General features: G+C 43.6%; 1 protein-coding gene across 3 annotated transcripts in view; it reads left to right on the plus strand.

Annotated features, from left to right (window-relative positions):
- The window catches only part of LOC126483936 (uncharacterized), a 138401-nt gene that overhangs the window by 48094 nt on the left and 74453 nt on the right, over positions 1-15854 (plus strand). For all 3 annotated transcript variants that reach the window (XM_050107219.1, XM_050107221.1, XM_050107220.1), the window contains 2 exons: positions 1011-1209; positions 1457-1903. In XM_050107219.1, the coding sequence (XP_049963176.1) occupies positions 1011-1209; positions 1457-1903 (646 nt within the window). The remainder of the gene's footprint in view (positions 1-1010; positions 1210-1456; positions 1904-15854) is intronic.

The raw sequence follows: 15854 nt of genomic DNA on the forward strand, positions 1-15854 counted from the left end.
CTTCCTTCCAGAATAAGTTTCTCTGAATTGAGCAAATGGAGAATTTTCTCTCCAGCATTTCCTGCACCCAATTAATCGTCCTGGCCCAAAGCTCTGCTAACCTGCTTCCCTCTGCTTCACTGTAACTTTTCCCTTCTTTCTTCTGTCCACTCCACTTCTTCCCTGTCCAGATCATGTACTGCTTCCTCCCACCAATCTTCTTGTGCCCTGCCCCCCCCCTCCCCCCCTGCCCTCTGAATCCTTTCTCTATTTTTGGGTAGCCACTGAGCCATGTACTGAAAGACTTATCTTGCTCTATCCCACTACCCCTTCCGTGCCTTGGTGTTCTTCTCCATCCCCTCCCCACCTCCATAAGCCCAGGCAACTGCTTTCAGTAATCAGTGTGCATTAGTGTGGTTGTATGAGTGAATGTGTGTAGTTATGCTAGAAAAAGAGCAATTGCTTGAAAGCTAGTGCAAATACTGTTTTCTGCCATGTGTTTCTGTGCTCCACATGTCAGTGCTCTATAGGTGATGGATTGTCTTTCCCTTAATTAACATATTATACTTATTCTGTTATATCTTGCCCTTCCCAGTCAGTCTTGTCCTTTCTGCGCCATCCCCTTCCTCCTTGCCCTTCTCCAATCTCCCGTCCATCCTCTTGGCCATTTCTGCATTCACTTCTGTTCCTCTCATTCTTTTCTCCGTTTTTCCCAATGCCTGCCCTCACCCTTGTCTCCCATTCCTCCACTCCGCCCACCTCTACATCTGCTCCTCCCCCCCCCCCCCCACCCTCAACCTCCCCCTCTCCTTTCCATTCTTCTTTCCTCCCTTCTCATCTTTTGGCCTTCTAAATTGTGACTGAACATAGTTTGTATGGAGTGAACTCAGCATGAACAACCAGCTTAGAATTAACTTGGCGATAAAAAAACGAAATTGGCACGCTTTCAGCAAAACACTATTAACAGTATGTATGTGCCACTGAAAGAAATTTTGTTTTATTCACTGTTTAAATTTATCTAAATTTTTCAGGTCTCACAGTCAGAGAAATCTGAGCCTAGTTCTCAGCCTGTTCTTGCAGAGAAGGAAAGTCCTGGGAAACCAACTGACTCTTCGGGCTCGAATGGAGTAGAAGAAAAAGATGACACAAATGAGCAACAGTCTTCTTTGTTGCCGACACCACCTATGCCACACAATTGGTTGGATCCATCCAGAAAACATTTTGAGTCAGGTAGATCATATTCCTCTAAGAAATCTCATTCTTAAACACTTTTTAAATGTATTAACATGTACAGATACACTTAAAGCTGTAATTGGTTTGTATATTTAAAAAAAAAGGCTGTCTGAAATACTGCAGTGGACAGTGTGTGCTCTTGTTAGGACGACATACATACTTTATGTAAAAGGGCATGCTTGTCTCTAACAGTAAACTTTGTTTCAGAAAAACCATTTCTAACGAAACCCATGTAATTTTGCAGATGGACCTGGAGATGATGGTGGTGATGATAAAGCAGCCTCAGAGGTAGCTACCAATCATGAAGGGCAGGATGGGAGTAATCCAGATACTGCAGAAAGGGAGCAGGAAAATAAAAGCAAAATCTTGGCGTACACACAGGAAAATGAACATGAGAGGCCGCCAATACTACCAGAAAAGATATGTTCACCTTTACTGCCAACACCTGTAATGCCAGAAAACTGGTTGGACCCATCAAGATCATCAACTGACAGTAGCTTCACAGCATTTTCTGACAGAGGCCATACAACCCCATTTTTTCAAAGTGAATGTGTTGGTGACGTACCAACTAGTTCGTTTCTTCCAGAAGTTAATATGAACACTAACATGAATCTGTATGATCATTTTATTCCAGCATCAGATACCGCAAATACAGATCCACTCTATCCTCAAGCCTCATTGTTCCCCAATGGTAAGATTAATTGCACAAGTTTTGTCTAGCTTATAAGAGCTTTGAAGTTTGTTAAAACTTCAATCGGGAATGATTTTACCTGGCTGTAAATTAGGTTTAGTGCCTTTAATACTGAGGTATTCATGATAAAAATAATGGAACAGATTAAAGTGAGATACCTTGTTAAACTATTTAGAAGAGACTTGTTGATTTTGGTTAATCTGTGCGTATTAACAGGTGAATTGTGTCGTAGAAAGTAGCAAGAGAATAGTAAATTATTTAGAGTTAAATTATTAAAAGTCCAAGAAAAGTTCTTCTCTTTTCACCTCCCACAGTGGCTGTGCAAGTAACCTGCCGGTACTCCCTGCGGGTCAGGGTGTTAGAATAGTCCCGAGGTATTCCCGCCTGTCATACGAGGCAACTAAAAGGAGTTTCACACATTTCGGCCTTTGTGATGGTTCCCTGTAGGGTTTGACCTCCATTTTTCAAAATTTTCCCGAAGAGCGAGCCAGTTGGGGAAGGGCGCCTTACACGATGCACCGTGTCCATCGTGCATTGAGATCTTTAGCCCACTTTCTCGTCGTTGCATTGCAGTCCTGCCCATTCTCTATCTCTTGGGCAAGGACACCTTCCTGGGTGCATTTTTCACCATGCACTATGCAGTGTCGATTTCTGCGTCGACGATGCGACGATGACCATGGACTTTTTTGCACCTGATATCCAGCACGGTAGCCAGTCCGTTGTGGTGGGGCTGCTGTGTACTCTGTTGGTTGTAGCCCCCTGACCACGCAGGGATAGCTCTGTTGATGCCTGCACCGTTAACTCCCCACGTATGCCAAGGGGTAGATGCCCATCCCCTTGGGGCATCGGGACTCCCAGCAATGGCCATCCTGCCAGGTGGCCTTCACTGTGGTTGAGTGGCGCCCGTGCGGAGGGGCCCTGGTCGGAGTGGGTGGCATCAGGGCAGATGACACGTGATGAAGCATAGTCCATCATCTCTTGCTGATGGTGAAACACCAGCTGTCTCTAAGTGATCACGAGCTCAATTCAACGCACAGAAGTAAACCCCAAATAATTCCCCTCCCTGGCTACACAATGGGAGGAACGTCAGGCTAAGGGTGGCAGCAGATCTAATTCGTCCCGGTACATTGTATGTTCGAGAACTGATGGTGAATCTTTCATGACGATGAAGCTTCAGTTTTTTTGTTGAGCATTTAGAGGACAAGTTTGGGGAGATGGAGGGCATGTCCAAAATGAGATCTGGATCAGTCTTGATCAAAACAGCATCCCCTGCCCAGTCACAGGAGTTACTCATTTGTGACAAGCTGGGGAGGGATGGGGGGTTCTGTAACCATCATGCCCCATAAGAGCTTAAATATGGCCCAGGATATCATATTTCACAGAGACCTTCTTTTGCAGTCCGACGATGAGCTGCACGCCAATTTAGAGCGACGAGGTGTACATTTCATCCAGCGTGTCCCTGGTGGACACGCTGGATGAAATGTACACCTCGTCGCTCTAAATTGGCGTGCAGCTGGTGGTCCGAAGGATAATCAGGTTGCCACTGGTGCCTTCATCTTGGCTTGTGAGTGTGATACATTGCCCGAGAAGGTCAGGGTGATGGTCTACCGGTGTGACATGAAGCCCTATATCCCTCCCCCGATGCGGTGCTTTAACAGGGTGTATATGACCCGGGACAACAGGGAGATCCGGGAAAAACCCGGGAATTTTTCCATCCGGGAGAAAACCCGGGAATTGTTTAGAATTCCGGGAATTTTTCATTGTTTTAGTTTTCAGTTAAATTTTTGTGATTTTGACTGGTAAGAACCAATACTGTAACAAAGGATATTATTGTATCTCGCTATTGCAGAATACTACTGCAGCAACAAAACATGAACGAGAGAAAAAAAAACGAAAATAAAACTTAAGTTGCAAAGGAAATGCGCCGTATATAACAACAAAACACAGTGCTCATACAAGCTTCTGCCAACATCAAAGTGTGTCAAAGGCTTTAGGAAGACTATGCAATGCTTCATAACAACAAATTGCCTCCGATGAGCGTGACGTGACAACTGTTTAAATTAGATTCGTTTGAGCAGTTGCGGGCGGGCTCTTGCGCATGCGCAGTTGAGTCGCATAGGAGTAGTACCTTCTTTTGCTTCTGGTTACAGGAACTATGGCTGGGCGCCACTACTTAATATTGGCCCGGTTCGGAAATATAGTAAATCTGGGGCTGACGCCCAGAGCAGTCTGAGTTGTGGTGGGGAGATGGGTCACCACCATGTGACCTGTGTTTACGTTCAGTGATTTTGTTGCTTTCTCTTCGTTTATTGCTCTCACATTAAATGATAACAAACGGATTTTTGCGTCCGGGAGTTATCATATGAATTACGGAAGGCTAAAATATGTTATTAGTTTAGATTTTCCACCTTCTTGACAGTCAAGCATTAATTGCCTTGCAGAACAATGAAGTTATTTTTGTCGGTTTTCTAAAGAGATTTGGCTTTCATTAATCTTTCTGCTGAGGCAGTCAATTTATTTGAAACGAAGTGTTGAAATTCACACTATTGGCTAGTTTCAACTGTTAACTGCATTTCAAATGCACGTATGGCATTATGCCATAATAAAGAACCAAACATGAGATAATACAGTACTGGTACTCCAAGAAAATTTACCTACGAATCTGGACATATGAATGTGCATTTTAAGCCGAATTACGCATTTTAGTATGGTTCACGAAATTCCAATGCTCTTGAAGTATCCTCTGATGTCTTGTTACTTTTATGACATAATGTAAGATCTTTTAATGTTTTACACGCACGAACATATGGGCTTCCTACGTCATCGTAGCTGCGTAAACGTGGTGACGCCTGTTATCTGGCGCTATTTTCCAACTGCTGAAACGAAACTATTTCTAACAGGTTGGAGGAAACTATTGCGAATGGTGGTTTGAAAAGCTCTACATTCAAACCAAATTTCCTTTTACGCAAGATGAACTGTGTGCGAGAATGTACGATGAATTTCTTAAATCACAAAGCGTTTGACTCTCATTTAAAAATCAACTCTTCGAGGATGACCATTTAGAAGAATTTCGAGCCCAGAAGATCAGACATTTACGTCATTATTAAAAATTTTACTGGCACATTTGTGTGATGTATCTTAAAGTGTACACGCGCTAAAAAGATCAACATTATATGTGGAAGCTTAGATTCTCTTCCAGCTTTAATTTAAACCATTAATTTTTCTTATTTGTGTGTTCGCGCTGCTATTGGCTGACTACATCACGTGTCCTATGCTGCCATCAGCTGGCGAGATCACGTAACATGAGCTATGACTGGTTCACAAAAGCGCATCACAATCTCGATTTCAATGTTTTCGGAAAGTGACATGCGGTGTTCGGTGGAATTAAAATTTATACCTTCGTGATACGGAAATAAGCAGCGTACATGTTGCTGCACATCGAAAGTCTTTCAAAACGTGTTTTTCCCTCCTGAGTTTCATTTTCTAAAGTGCCAGGAAATTCTACGTCCGTATATAAAACCGTAAACATTCAAAGGATTGATGAGTTTTACAGTGCCGAGGAAGAGTATACTGTCACTTAGCATGGAAAAAGTGTATTTTCACCCGGGAGAAAGTGTGTTTTTAACCGGGAAATCCGGGAAAAATCCAGGAATTTTTTTTCCTTGTCCACGTATACACCCTGTTTAAGTGCTGGAAGTTCGGCCATATGTCTTCCTGCTGTACTTCCAACGTCGCATGCCGAGATTGCAGAGGCCCATCACATCCCAATACTCCAGGTGCCCAGCCTCCCATCCGTGTCAACTGCAGAGAGCAACATTCGCCTTGCTCACCTGACTCCAGGATTCTCCAGAAAGAAAGGAAAATCTTGGAGTACAAGACCCTGGATAGACTGATCTACACAAAGGCTAATAGAAAATTTGAACGCCCGAGCCGGAAGGCTACACCTGCCCCTTTGATGGTGGGGGTCATTTCCCTCCCTGTTGCTCCTGCACCACCTACTTCGGGAGCAACATCCCCCCCCCAAGCATCGGGGAAGTCCGTCCCCACTTCTAAGCCAGAGAAGCATAAGTCTTCTTCTGCTTCAATCGCTAGGAAGGGGTCCCTTGGGCCTTGGGTCACTCCCTCCCCAGGTTTCTTCTAGTGGGAAAGACGACACCCGCCAGTGGCTGAAGAGCCCAAAAGCAGCTGGTCGTAGGGCTTCATGCTCATCCTCAGTCCTGGAGACTGAGCCAGTGAAGTCCTCCCAGCCAGGGATACCCAAGGAGCAGTGAGAGAAATCCAAAAAGAAAACCCTTAAGACCAAGGAAATTGCATTGGCACCCACACCACCACTACCTACAAACTCTGCGACTGAGGATAGGGTGGAGATTTTGGCATCCGCTGAGGAGCCAGACCCTCAGACACAATGGATATAGACTGCTCAGGCAAAAAATTGGTGGCAGTAGGTGACTCTGAGGCGTAAACCGCCTCATTGAATGTTCCATGCCTTCCCAGTCTCACGTTGTCATCCTCCAGTGGAATTGCGGCGGTTTTTTCCACCGCCTGGCTGAGCTACGGCAACTATTATGCTTTACACCTGCCATCTGCATTGCCCTCCAGGAAACCTGGTTCCCGGAAATGTGGACCCCTGCCCTCTGCAGCTATAAGAAATATTACAGGAACCGTAGCGACTATAATAGTGTGTCAGGTGAAGTTGGCGTTTGTGTCCTAAATTAGGTCTATAGTGAACATGTGCCCCTTCAAACCACTCTTGAAGCTGTGGCTGTCAGAATAAGGACGACACAGGAAAGAACTGTCTGCAATGTATATCTTCCTCCAGATGGTGCAGTACTCCTGAATGTATTAGCTGCACTGATTGATCATTCCTTAAACCTTTCCTGCTTCTGGGAGATTTTAATGCTCATAACCCATTGTGGGTGTACCATGCACACTGGCTGAGGCAGAGATGTCGGAACTTTACTGTCGCAATTCGACCTCTGCCTCTTAAATACTGGGACCGCCACACATTTCAGTGTGGCTCATGGTAGTTACTCAGCCATTGATTTATCAATTTGCAGCCCAGGACCTGTGTGGCAGTGATCACTTCCCCATCTTCCTGTCACAGCCCCGGTGTCAGGTACATGGACGCCTGCCCAGATGAGCTTTGAACAAGGCGGACTGGGGAACTTTCACCTCTGCTGTCACCGCTGAATCTCCCCCACATAGTAACATCGATGTGATGGTTGAGCAGGTGACTAGCGCAATTGTTTCTGCAGCAGAAAGTGTGATCCCTCACTCTTTAGGGTGCCAGAGAGTTCCTTGGTGGTCGCCGGAAGTCATTGAAGCATTAAGGAGCGTCGGCGAGCTGTGCAGCAGCATAAGCGGCACCCTTCTCTGGAGCACCTCATAACCTTTAAACGGCTCTGTGCCCTTGTTCGCTACCTTATCAAACAATGGAAGGAGGAGTGTTGGTAGAGATAAGTCTCCATCATTGGGTGCTACACGTCACCTTCCCAAGACTGCGCAAAGATCAAATGTATTTTTGGGTAGCTGGCCTCAACAGCTGTCCCCGGTGTTACCATAAATGGCGAGTTATGTACCGACGCTAACGCAATTGCCGAGCACTTTGTTGCTGAGCACTTTGCTCAAGACTCTGCATCGGAGAATTACCCCAGAGCCTTTCGCACACTCAAACAATGGCTGGAAGGGAACGTCCTCTCATTCACTACACTCTGCGGTGAATCCTATAATGCCCCATTTACAGAGTGGGAGCACCTCAGTGCCCTTGCACATTGCCCCGACACAGCTCCTGGCCTGATCACATCCACAGCCAGATGATTAAACATCTCTCATCTGACTATAAGTGACATCTTCGCGTCATTTTCAACCGGATCTGGTACGATGGCGTCTTTTCATCACAATGGTGGGAGAGCACCATTATTCTGGTGCTCAAATCCGGTTAAAATCCACTTGATGTGGATAGCTATCGGTCCATCGGCCTCACCAATGTTCTGTGTAAGCTGCTGGAATGTATGGTATGTTGGCGGTTGGGTTGGGGCCTGGAGTCACGTGGCTTGTTGGCTCCATTGGGGCGGCTTCCGCCACGGTCACTCTACCACTGATAATCTTGTGTCCATCGAGTCTGCCATCTGAACAGCCTTTTCCAGACGGCAACACCTGATTGGCCGTTTTTTTTTTTTTACTTACGTAAAGCGTACGACATGACTTGGCAATATCATATCCTTGCCACATTGTATGAGTGGGGTCTTCGGAGACCACTCCTGATTTTTATCCAAAACTTCCTGTCGTTCTGTAGTTTCCGTGTCCAAGTTGGTGACTCCCATAGTTCCATCCATATCCAGGAGAATGAAGTCCCGCAGGGTTCTGTGTTGAGTGTCTCTCTATTTTTAGTGGCCATTAGCGGTCTAGCAGCAGATGTTGGGCCCTCCGTCTCACCTTCTCTCTACGCAGACAACTTCTGCATTTCGTACTGCTGCTCCAGTACTGTTGTTGCTGAGCTGCACCTCCAGGGAGCCATCCACAAGGCACAATCATGGGCTCTAGCCCGTGGCTTCCAGTTTTCAGACGCAAAGTTGTGTGTCGTGCACTTCTGTCGGTGTCATATCCGGAACCTGTACTTAACCTTAATGACGATCCACTCACTGTAGTGGATACACATCAATTCCTAGGGCTGGTTTTCAACGCTCAATTGACTTGGCTCCCTCATCTTTGTCAGCTTAAGCAGAAGTGCTGGCAGCATGTTAATGTCCTCTGTTGCCTTAGCAACACCAATTGGGGTGCAACACCAGTTGCTGTACGCTGCTGCAGTCTAGAGACCTTGTCCAATCCTGAATTGACTATGGGAGTGTGGTTTATGGTTCGACAGCGCCTTCAGCATTGCATTTACTTGACCCTGTGCACCACTGTGGGGTTTGATTAGCGACAGGAGCTTTTAGGACAAGTCCGGTGACCAGCGTACTGGTGGAGGCTGGTGTCCCTCCACTACAGATCAGAGGTGCGCAACTGCTTGCCAGTTACACAGCACACATTCATAGTTCCCCTGAGCATCCGAAGTACCGTCTCCTTTCCCACACGTGGCAGTCCATCTCCCGCATTGGCGGCCCAGATTGGGGCTAACGATTGAGTTTCGCGTGTGGTCCCTCTGAATTGGAGTCCTTCCCTTTACCACCTCTGGTTGTGGTCTGTTCATGTATGCCTCCATGGTGTACACCTGGGCCACAGCTTCACTGGACCTTTTGCAGGGTCCTAAGGACTCTGTTAACCCTGCCACTCTCCATTGTCTCTTCCTCTCGATTCTTGACATGTTCTGGGGCTCTGAAGTGGTTTACACCGATGGCTCAATGGCTGATGTTCACGTAGGCTTTGCATATATTCATGGAGGACATAAGAGCAGCATTCCTTGCCAGTTGGCTGCAGTGTTTTCACTGCAGAGCTGGCAGCCATATCTCATGCTCTGGCGAGTCATTTCTGCTGTGTACTCATTGAGCAACTTACAAGCTATCGACTAGTGCTACCCTCGTCACCCTCTGGTAGTGTCCATTCCCTAGTCCATCTATGCCCTGGAACAGTCCCGCCGTTCCGTGGTGTTTGTGTGGACCCCAGGACACATGGGAATCCCCGGTAACGAACTTGCCGACAGGCTGGCCAAACAGGTGATGCGGAAACCGCTTCTGGAGATAGGCATCTCCGAAGCTGACCTGTGTTCTGTCTTACACCACAGAGTTTTCCAGCTTTGGGAGACAGAATGGCATAACAGCACGCACAACAAACTGCATGTAATTAAGGAGATTATGAATGTGTGGAAGTCTTCCATGCAGGCCTCTCGCAGGGAATCAGTTGTCCTCTGCCAGCTCCTCATTGACCGTACACGTCTAACGCACGGTTACCTACTCTGTCATGAGGACCCACAGTGTCGCTGTGGCTCCCAAATGACAGTCATCCACCTCTTGCTGGACTGCCCACTTACAGCCGCTCTGCAGCTGACTTCTAACTTTCCCAGGACCCTGCCCTCGATGTTAGGTGACAATGCCTTCACATCATCTTTAGTTTTACGTTTTATCCGTGAAAGTGGGTTTTATACTTCTATGTAGGGTTTAGCGCATGTCCTTTGTACCTCTGTGTCCTCCACCCTAATGCTTTTAGGGTGGAGGTTTTAATGTGTTGCAGAGTGACTGGCTTTCCCTTTTTATTCTCGTGGTTGGCCAGCTGCTGTAATCTGCTTCCATGTTTTACTCTCTTCTGTTTCTAGCGTCTGTCTGTTGTTTTCTTGTCCTCTTTTGTTCCTTTTAGTGTTCATAGCCTTCCCTTTGTTCTTGTGGCTTTTCCTTTCTTTCTGTTTTGTGTTATATGTTTCGACCGTTTTATTCTCACACTTGTGGCATTGTTTTACTAGGAACAAGGGACCAATGACCTCGTTGCCTTAAATCTGTTTTATTTGTTCACAAGTCAAATTTCCGTTCTGCTGTGTAAGTATCTGACATATTAAGGGGAGTAGGTGTCTCTCTTTCAAATAACTTACAGTAAATGACCTTGATGAAACATGTATTACTGTGCAAACCAAACTGGTAACCTGGCCAAGGTGACAGCACTCTCATCGTAATGTCCCAGAAGCAAGGAGGGAAGGAAGCAATGGCATATGCTCCATACTATCACAAATGGAGTGCTGCAAAGCCCAAGAGTGAGGGCAGGTAGTGGAAATAGGAGGAAAGAATGAGAGGAAAAGAAGTGAGTGCAGAAATGGCCAAGGGGATGGAGGGGAGAGTGGAGAAGGGCAAGGAGGCAGCGGATAGTGCAGAAAGTACAAGTGGGACAGGGAAGGGCAAGAAAGAACAGTATATGTACAATATGTAAATTAAGGGAAAGGCAACCAGTCACCTATAGAGGACTGATGTGTGGAGCTCAGAATGCCACTGAGTGAAGTGTCACTTTAGAGCAAGAACAGAATGTACAAAATTTCTCACACTGGATGCTCATGACACTTCGCTGGCAGTATGCGTAAAACTACCTTACTCTGTGAAATCGCTATTTTCCACAGTGATGACTGTTCATTCATCTGCTGTTTGACATGTATGATAGTGCTGGCTTCGTGTTCAGATCTGTGGCAACTGCTTTTATTGTATTTTCAGTTTCTTCATCTGTCACAGACTCTCCCCATCATTAGGCCTGACACACCTTTTCTGGCTTGATAACATAGCCTTTAAAGTCTTCATCTGTCACAACACTAAAAACTAATATCACAGTTGCAAAAGCAGTTGGCTTGCATGGCCTAGTGGTCAGCATTTTTAACATAGTGAGGACGACTGCAAAGCTGTTTGAATATAAAAACAGTGAAATTGATGTACAAGTCATTGGAGTAGTGTTACGTGAAAAGGCTAGCACCAGGCAAGAGCATCAGCGTTTTTCCAGGGAGGGGATTGGTTGTTAGAGAGTGAAATTCTTGCATTATGACAATGACAATGGGTCTTGTTCTTTGAGAGAGTCCAGACAAGTTTTGTGGGAGTTAGATTTAGATGGTATGGAAGCAGTGAGAACCATGTTGCTGGTTGAATAAACAAGAGTTGAGTGATACTTCTTAATTAATGCCAAAAGTTTATTTTTCATTGTCTCAGGGTATTCTTAATTTTTTCCTGACCATTTATATATGGTAATCGTAAGTTCTCTGTTACAGTCAGAGAGGAGAAAAGATCACTAAAGGAAACTTTGTATTCACAACAATGAAACATTTATCTGGAACTGTTGCAAAACATGTCATTCACAGTGGAGTGTATATGGAAATTGAATAACGACTTGTTCATACAGGCACCTTTTAAATCAAATTCCACGTATGAAATACTTTTTCTCAGAGTTGCTTAGTTAGTCTGTAAGTCCTGTTCCGTGTGACAATAGCTGTGAAGTTTTTGCAGTGATGGTGTTCTTCATATTGTTCATAATACTGCAGAAATTGCTGTCTAATAGGACATCTATCTAGATCAGCAATGAAATATTTCTGTGCATCTGACTTTTTCTCCTTTGGTGCAGATACTTGGACCTCTTCCATTTGGCTGATGCTTTTGTTGTGTGTCACCTTACCTAGTGCAAGCATTTTGATGTAACACTACTTCAGTGATGACCGAGCAAGGTGACGCAGTGGTTAGCACACTGGACTTGCATTCGGGACGACGACGGCTCAATCCTGCCTCCGGGCATTCTGATTTAGGTTTTCTGTGATTTCCTAAATCGCTCCAGGCAAATGCCGGGATGGTTCCTCTGAAAGGGCATGGCCAACTTCCTTCCCTGTCCTTCCCTGATCCGATGAGATCGATGACCTCGCAGTTTGGTTTCTTCCCACAATCAACGCAACGACTTCAGTGACTTTTGCATGTTTTGCTGCTTTTATATCTGAGAAGCTATCCAGTTGGCCTTAAAAGCCTGAATGAACCTCCTTCCAGCCTTGGCCATTAGGGGGAAAAAAGAAAGAAAAAGGGTTGCAAGGGTCACTGGAAATGGGACCTGGGGCATCAGTGTTACTAATGAAAAACACTATCACTGGACAACATGTTCAGCTTGCTTTACTTGTGGTGACAGTTGCTATTAATGTTGCAACGATAGAAGCTTGGAAATACTGTATCACACCAAAACATCTGTGATGGACAAGGAAACTGAAAAGTAGGAAAATTGGTTGCCATTGTGTTCCTCCTTCCATAATTTGCAAGCCATTGATTTACATAACCTTTGCTTGTTTCCTTGCACCTTGCATTATTTGTCAGACCTTCCTCGTTGTCAGTCAAATAGCATTAACTGCAAATTATTGCAGTTTCCTGTCGAGGTATTCTCTGTGATCACTTTTTGTGGACCACTTTTCACACTAGCACTGCTGGGTAACAGTGTGCTCTACTTCGAACTGGAATATGACTGTACTTGGTCAGGTGACCAAGTTAGTTCCTGCTATGGCTGGGTTACCACTTCGCCTTGCTGAGCGGTTGTATCAATAATGTGTTTAATAAAGGAGAAATAGTTTTTGCATCCAAAAACTTGCCCTTTATGTTGATTAAATTATAGTTTCTGTTGCTAATGAGAATAAAGTGTTATTTATATTTTTATTAAAATCATTGAGTAAAATGGCCTAAATTTAGTCAGAAAGCATTTGATTGTGCCTTATTTTTAGAAAATTGTGAGCAAGTTCTTTTATATGACTTGTATGTTGGAGATGTGGACGCCTTCTTGGTGCTACTACTGTGTGTTCAAATTTTGTCATTTACTGTCATTTCACTGCTGAGTGTAGCGTAAAAAAGTTATAACCACCTTCCTCTGTATTTACGCAATTTGCTCGGGGTTTATTAGTATAAAATATTTTATTATATTTGTGCTTCAGTATGGACATTGTCTTTATCAGCTTTTGTATAATTCAGTATTTCATTTTAAATACGGATCTTTCAGAAACAGAAATAATATGTGGCATACTAGAAAATATATTAGGCTCACATCGGAATGTCAAACTAATCTGGAGTATGTAATGTGATGTGATCTTTTCAATGAGGATCTCTGTAGTAATTAACAGCACAAAAATGAACCCTGCTCTACTTAGATAATTTTTTTCCATAATTAGTGAAGCATCTACAGAAATTCTTAAACATAAAAAGTTTAAATTGCATGTTTCAGTCAACACATGCAAGAAAATGAGACTCCCAATGAATACCAATGTAACAAGTATGTGAATCAATTTTCTTCGACCTAGAAACCCATTCAGCAACAGTACATGGTCATCACTCCACACTAAGCACGAGTATAGTAATCAAAACAGTTGAGCAGGCATTCAAAGAAGTATTTTTGTGTGTACAGAGAGTTTTGGAATAATGCTGGTTAGAAGTTATTCTTATAGATTTTATATCTCATCATAGTGGTTGGAAGGTTGTGTTTTTATTAAGGTGTTTTAAAAGTAATGGTACTGCTTAATTAAGAGTCAAAGTATGAGGCATATTAAGAAATTAAGGCCTGTGGTTTATTTTAAATGTTTGTAGCTCAGAACAAAGTTGCACAGATAGAAGTGCTATCTACTATTTGTTTGTGAAGTTATTGACTGACTATGGGTGAAAGCAAATAATGCCTTCAAAAACTGTTGCTCCTATGAATTGCAAAGTGCTAGCTGTAAGTAGATCTACAGCTGCTCAAATTCAATAGGGGTTGTGCCTTACTTATAGGTCTACAGTAATCAGCAAAGGAGAAATTGTGATGTTGGAAATTTATAAGTGGATGTACAGATGTGGATGATGAAGAGTGCATCGGCAAGCCCACTGTCCATACAAATGAAATTACGCATCAGGTGTGCCAGAAACTGTGATCTGATTGACAGTTGATGATGATCTGGGTGATGAATTTTCTCATGTATGTTACACCACTATTTACATAGTTTTCAAGGAACACAACTTATACTGAATATTATGTGCAAAGTATGTTAAGTGGAGAGATGTTTTTGGAATACTATTAATGAGATGGACATAATTTGTTTTATCATATTCTTACTGGCATGAGGTGTGGGTTTCATATGCCGACACATGTTCTAAACTACATTCGTTGCAATGATGCCATTCAATGTCATCTAAAGAAAAATAGTTCAAGCTATGCCCTTATCCAAGTTGAAAAATGATGGCTACTGTTTCTGGAACGAAAAGTGTGTTCTTCTGGTTGATTTAACAAAATGAGGTTCAGTACTTTCTAAAACAACAAAAGCTTTTTCTGTCGAATATAGATGTATATATGTGACAGCATACACTTACAAGGGATTTTCCGGGCCTCATATTTCGGGTTCTATTGGTGATAGAAAGTTATGGTCAAGTCTTTCGGATATGCCTTGGACTAGGGGCCATTTGTACACCCAGCAGAAGTATCATCTTACTGTTAACTATCCTACAGTACAGAACTGGAGTTTGGACGTTACACACTTCCTCCAGCGTAGGTAAATGGAACAAATTGGATGGTTCTTTTTGCAGTAGATGTGGTCTACAGTCTACCATAAGGGGCTTATGCTGGCACCATTTAATTGATGGGCAGTTCCTGAGAAAACCCGGAAAACATGTTTTTGGGCACAAAAACCAAGTTGTGGATTCCAAGACGCTGTCACAGCAAATCGCTGAAATTTTTGCAACATATTCCTAAGATCCCAGTCCCAAACAGCCAGAATATTTTCTTCAAATCTTTATCCATTTCTGAGATACAGAGGTTTGAAGTTACCCTACCTGTAAAATACACACACAAAATCCAGTGTAGGGGAAAAACTAGTTCATAAAGTGATGTAGTGTGGAGAAATATGCTGCAAAGTGTCTCCATTATTCATCAGAAACTATTGCAAACTCTGTGTAGTACTGAAAAACATGTAAAAGTTTTATAGTTTGCACAGTTTCAATTTCGCATAAGTGAACTATCAAAATGTTACAGACCTATAAAGTTCTTTTCATATGAGTGACCTCCTGTAGCAGGGAAGGAAGGGAACAAGCTGAAAAATGCTCCTATCAGAAGGGAAAAAAATCCTCCTGTGTATTAAAAGACTGTGACTAAAAAGTGAAGTACTAGCTGCCTCGTTGAACTTTCCTCAGCATCATTAAAAAATTTCCCACAAATTAAGTTGTGTGAACACATTCACACATTTTTACGCCAAGAGAGGAGACAATGGCACTTCGAAAAAGATGGAAAAGTAATGTCGGTTGGTTATAATTAAAGTGCAGCTACTCATAGAGGTCCAGTGTGGGCTGTAATAATTGCGTTGCAGCAAGAATTGGTAAATATTCTAATGTCTTAATGCGGAACAGGTTTATGCTGGAAAAAAGTTTTAGTTTTGGCCACCAGGTGCAAATCTGGCACTGTGGATGCCAGAAAGGCACACAGATATGTTTCCATATGTAATGGATGATGATTGGGATTTAGGTAGAGAAGATCAAACAGGTGATAAAGTCATAATGTCGATTTTATTATTAATTGG

The sequence above is a fragment of the Schistocerca serialis genome, chromosome 6 (assembly GCF_023864345.2).
Source record: "Schistocerca serialis cubense isolate TAMUIC-IGC-003099 chromosome 6, iqSchSeri2.2, whole genome shotgun sequence".
NCBI classification, from domain to species: domain Eukaryota; kingdom Metazoa; phylum Arthropoda; class Insecta; order Orthoptera; family Acrididae; genus Schistocerca; species Schistocerca serialis.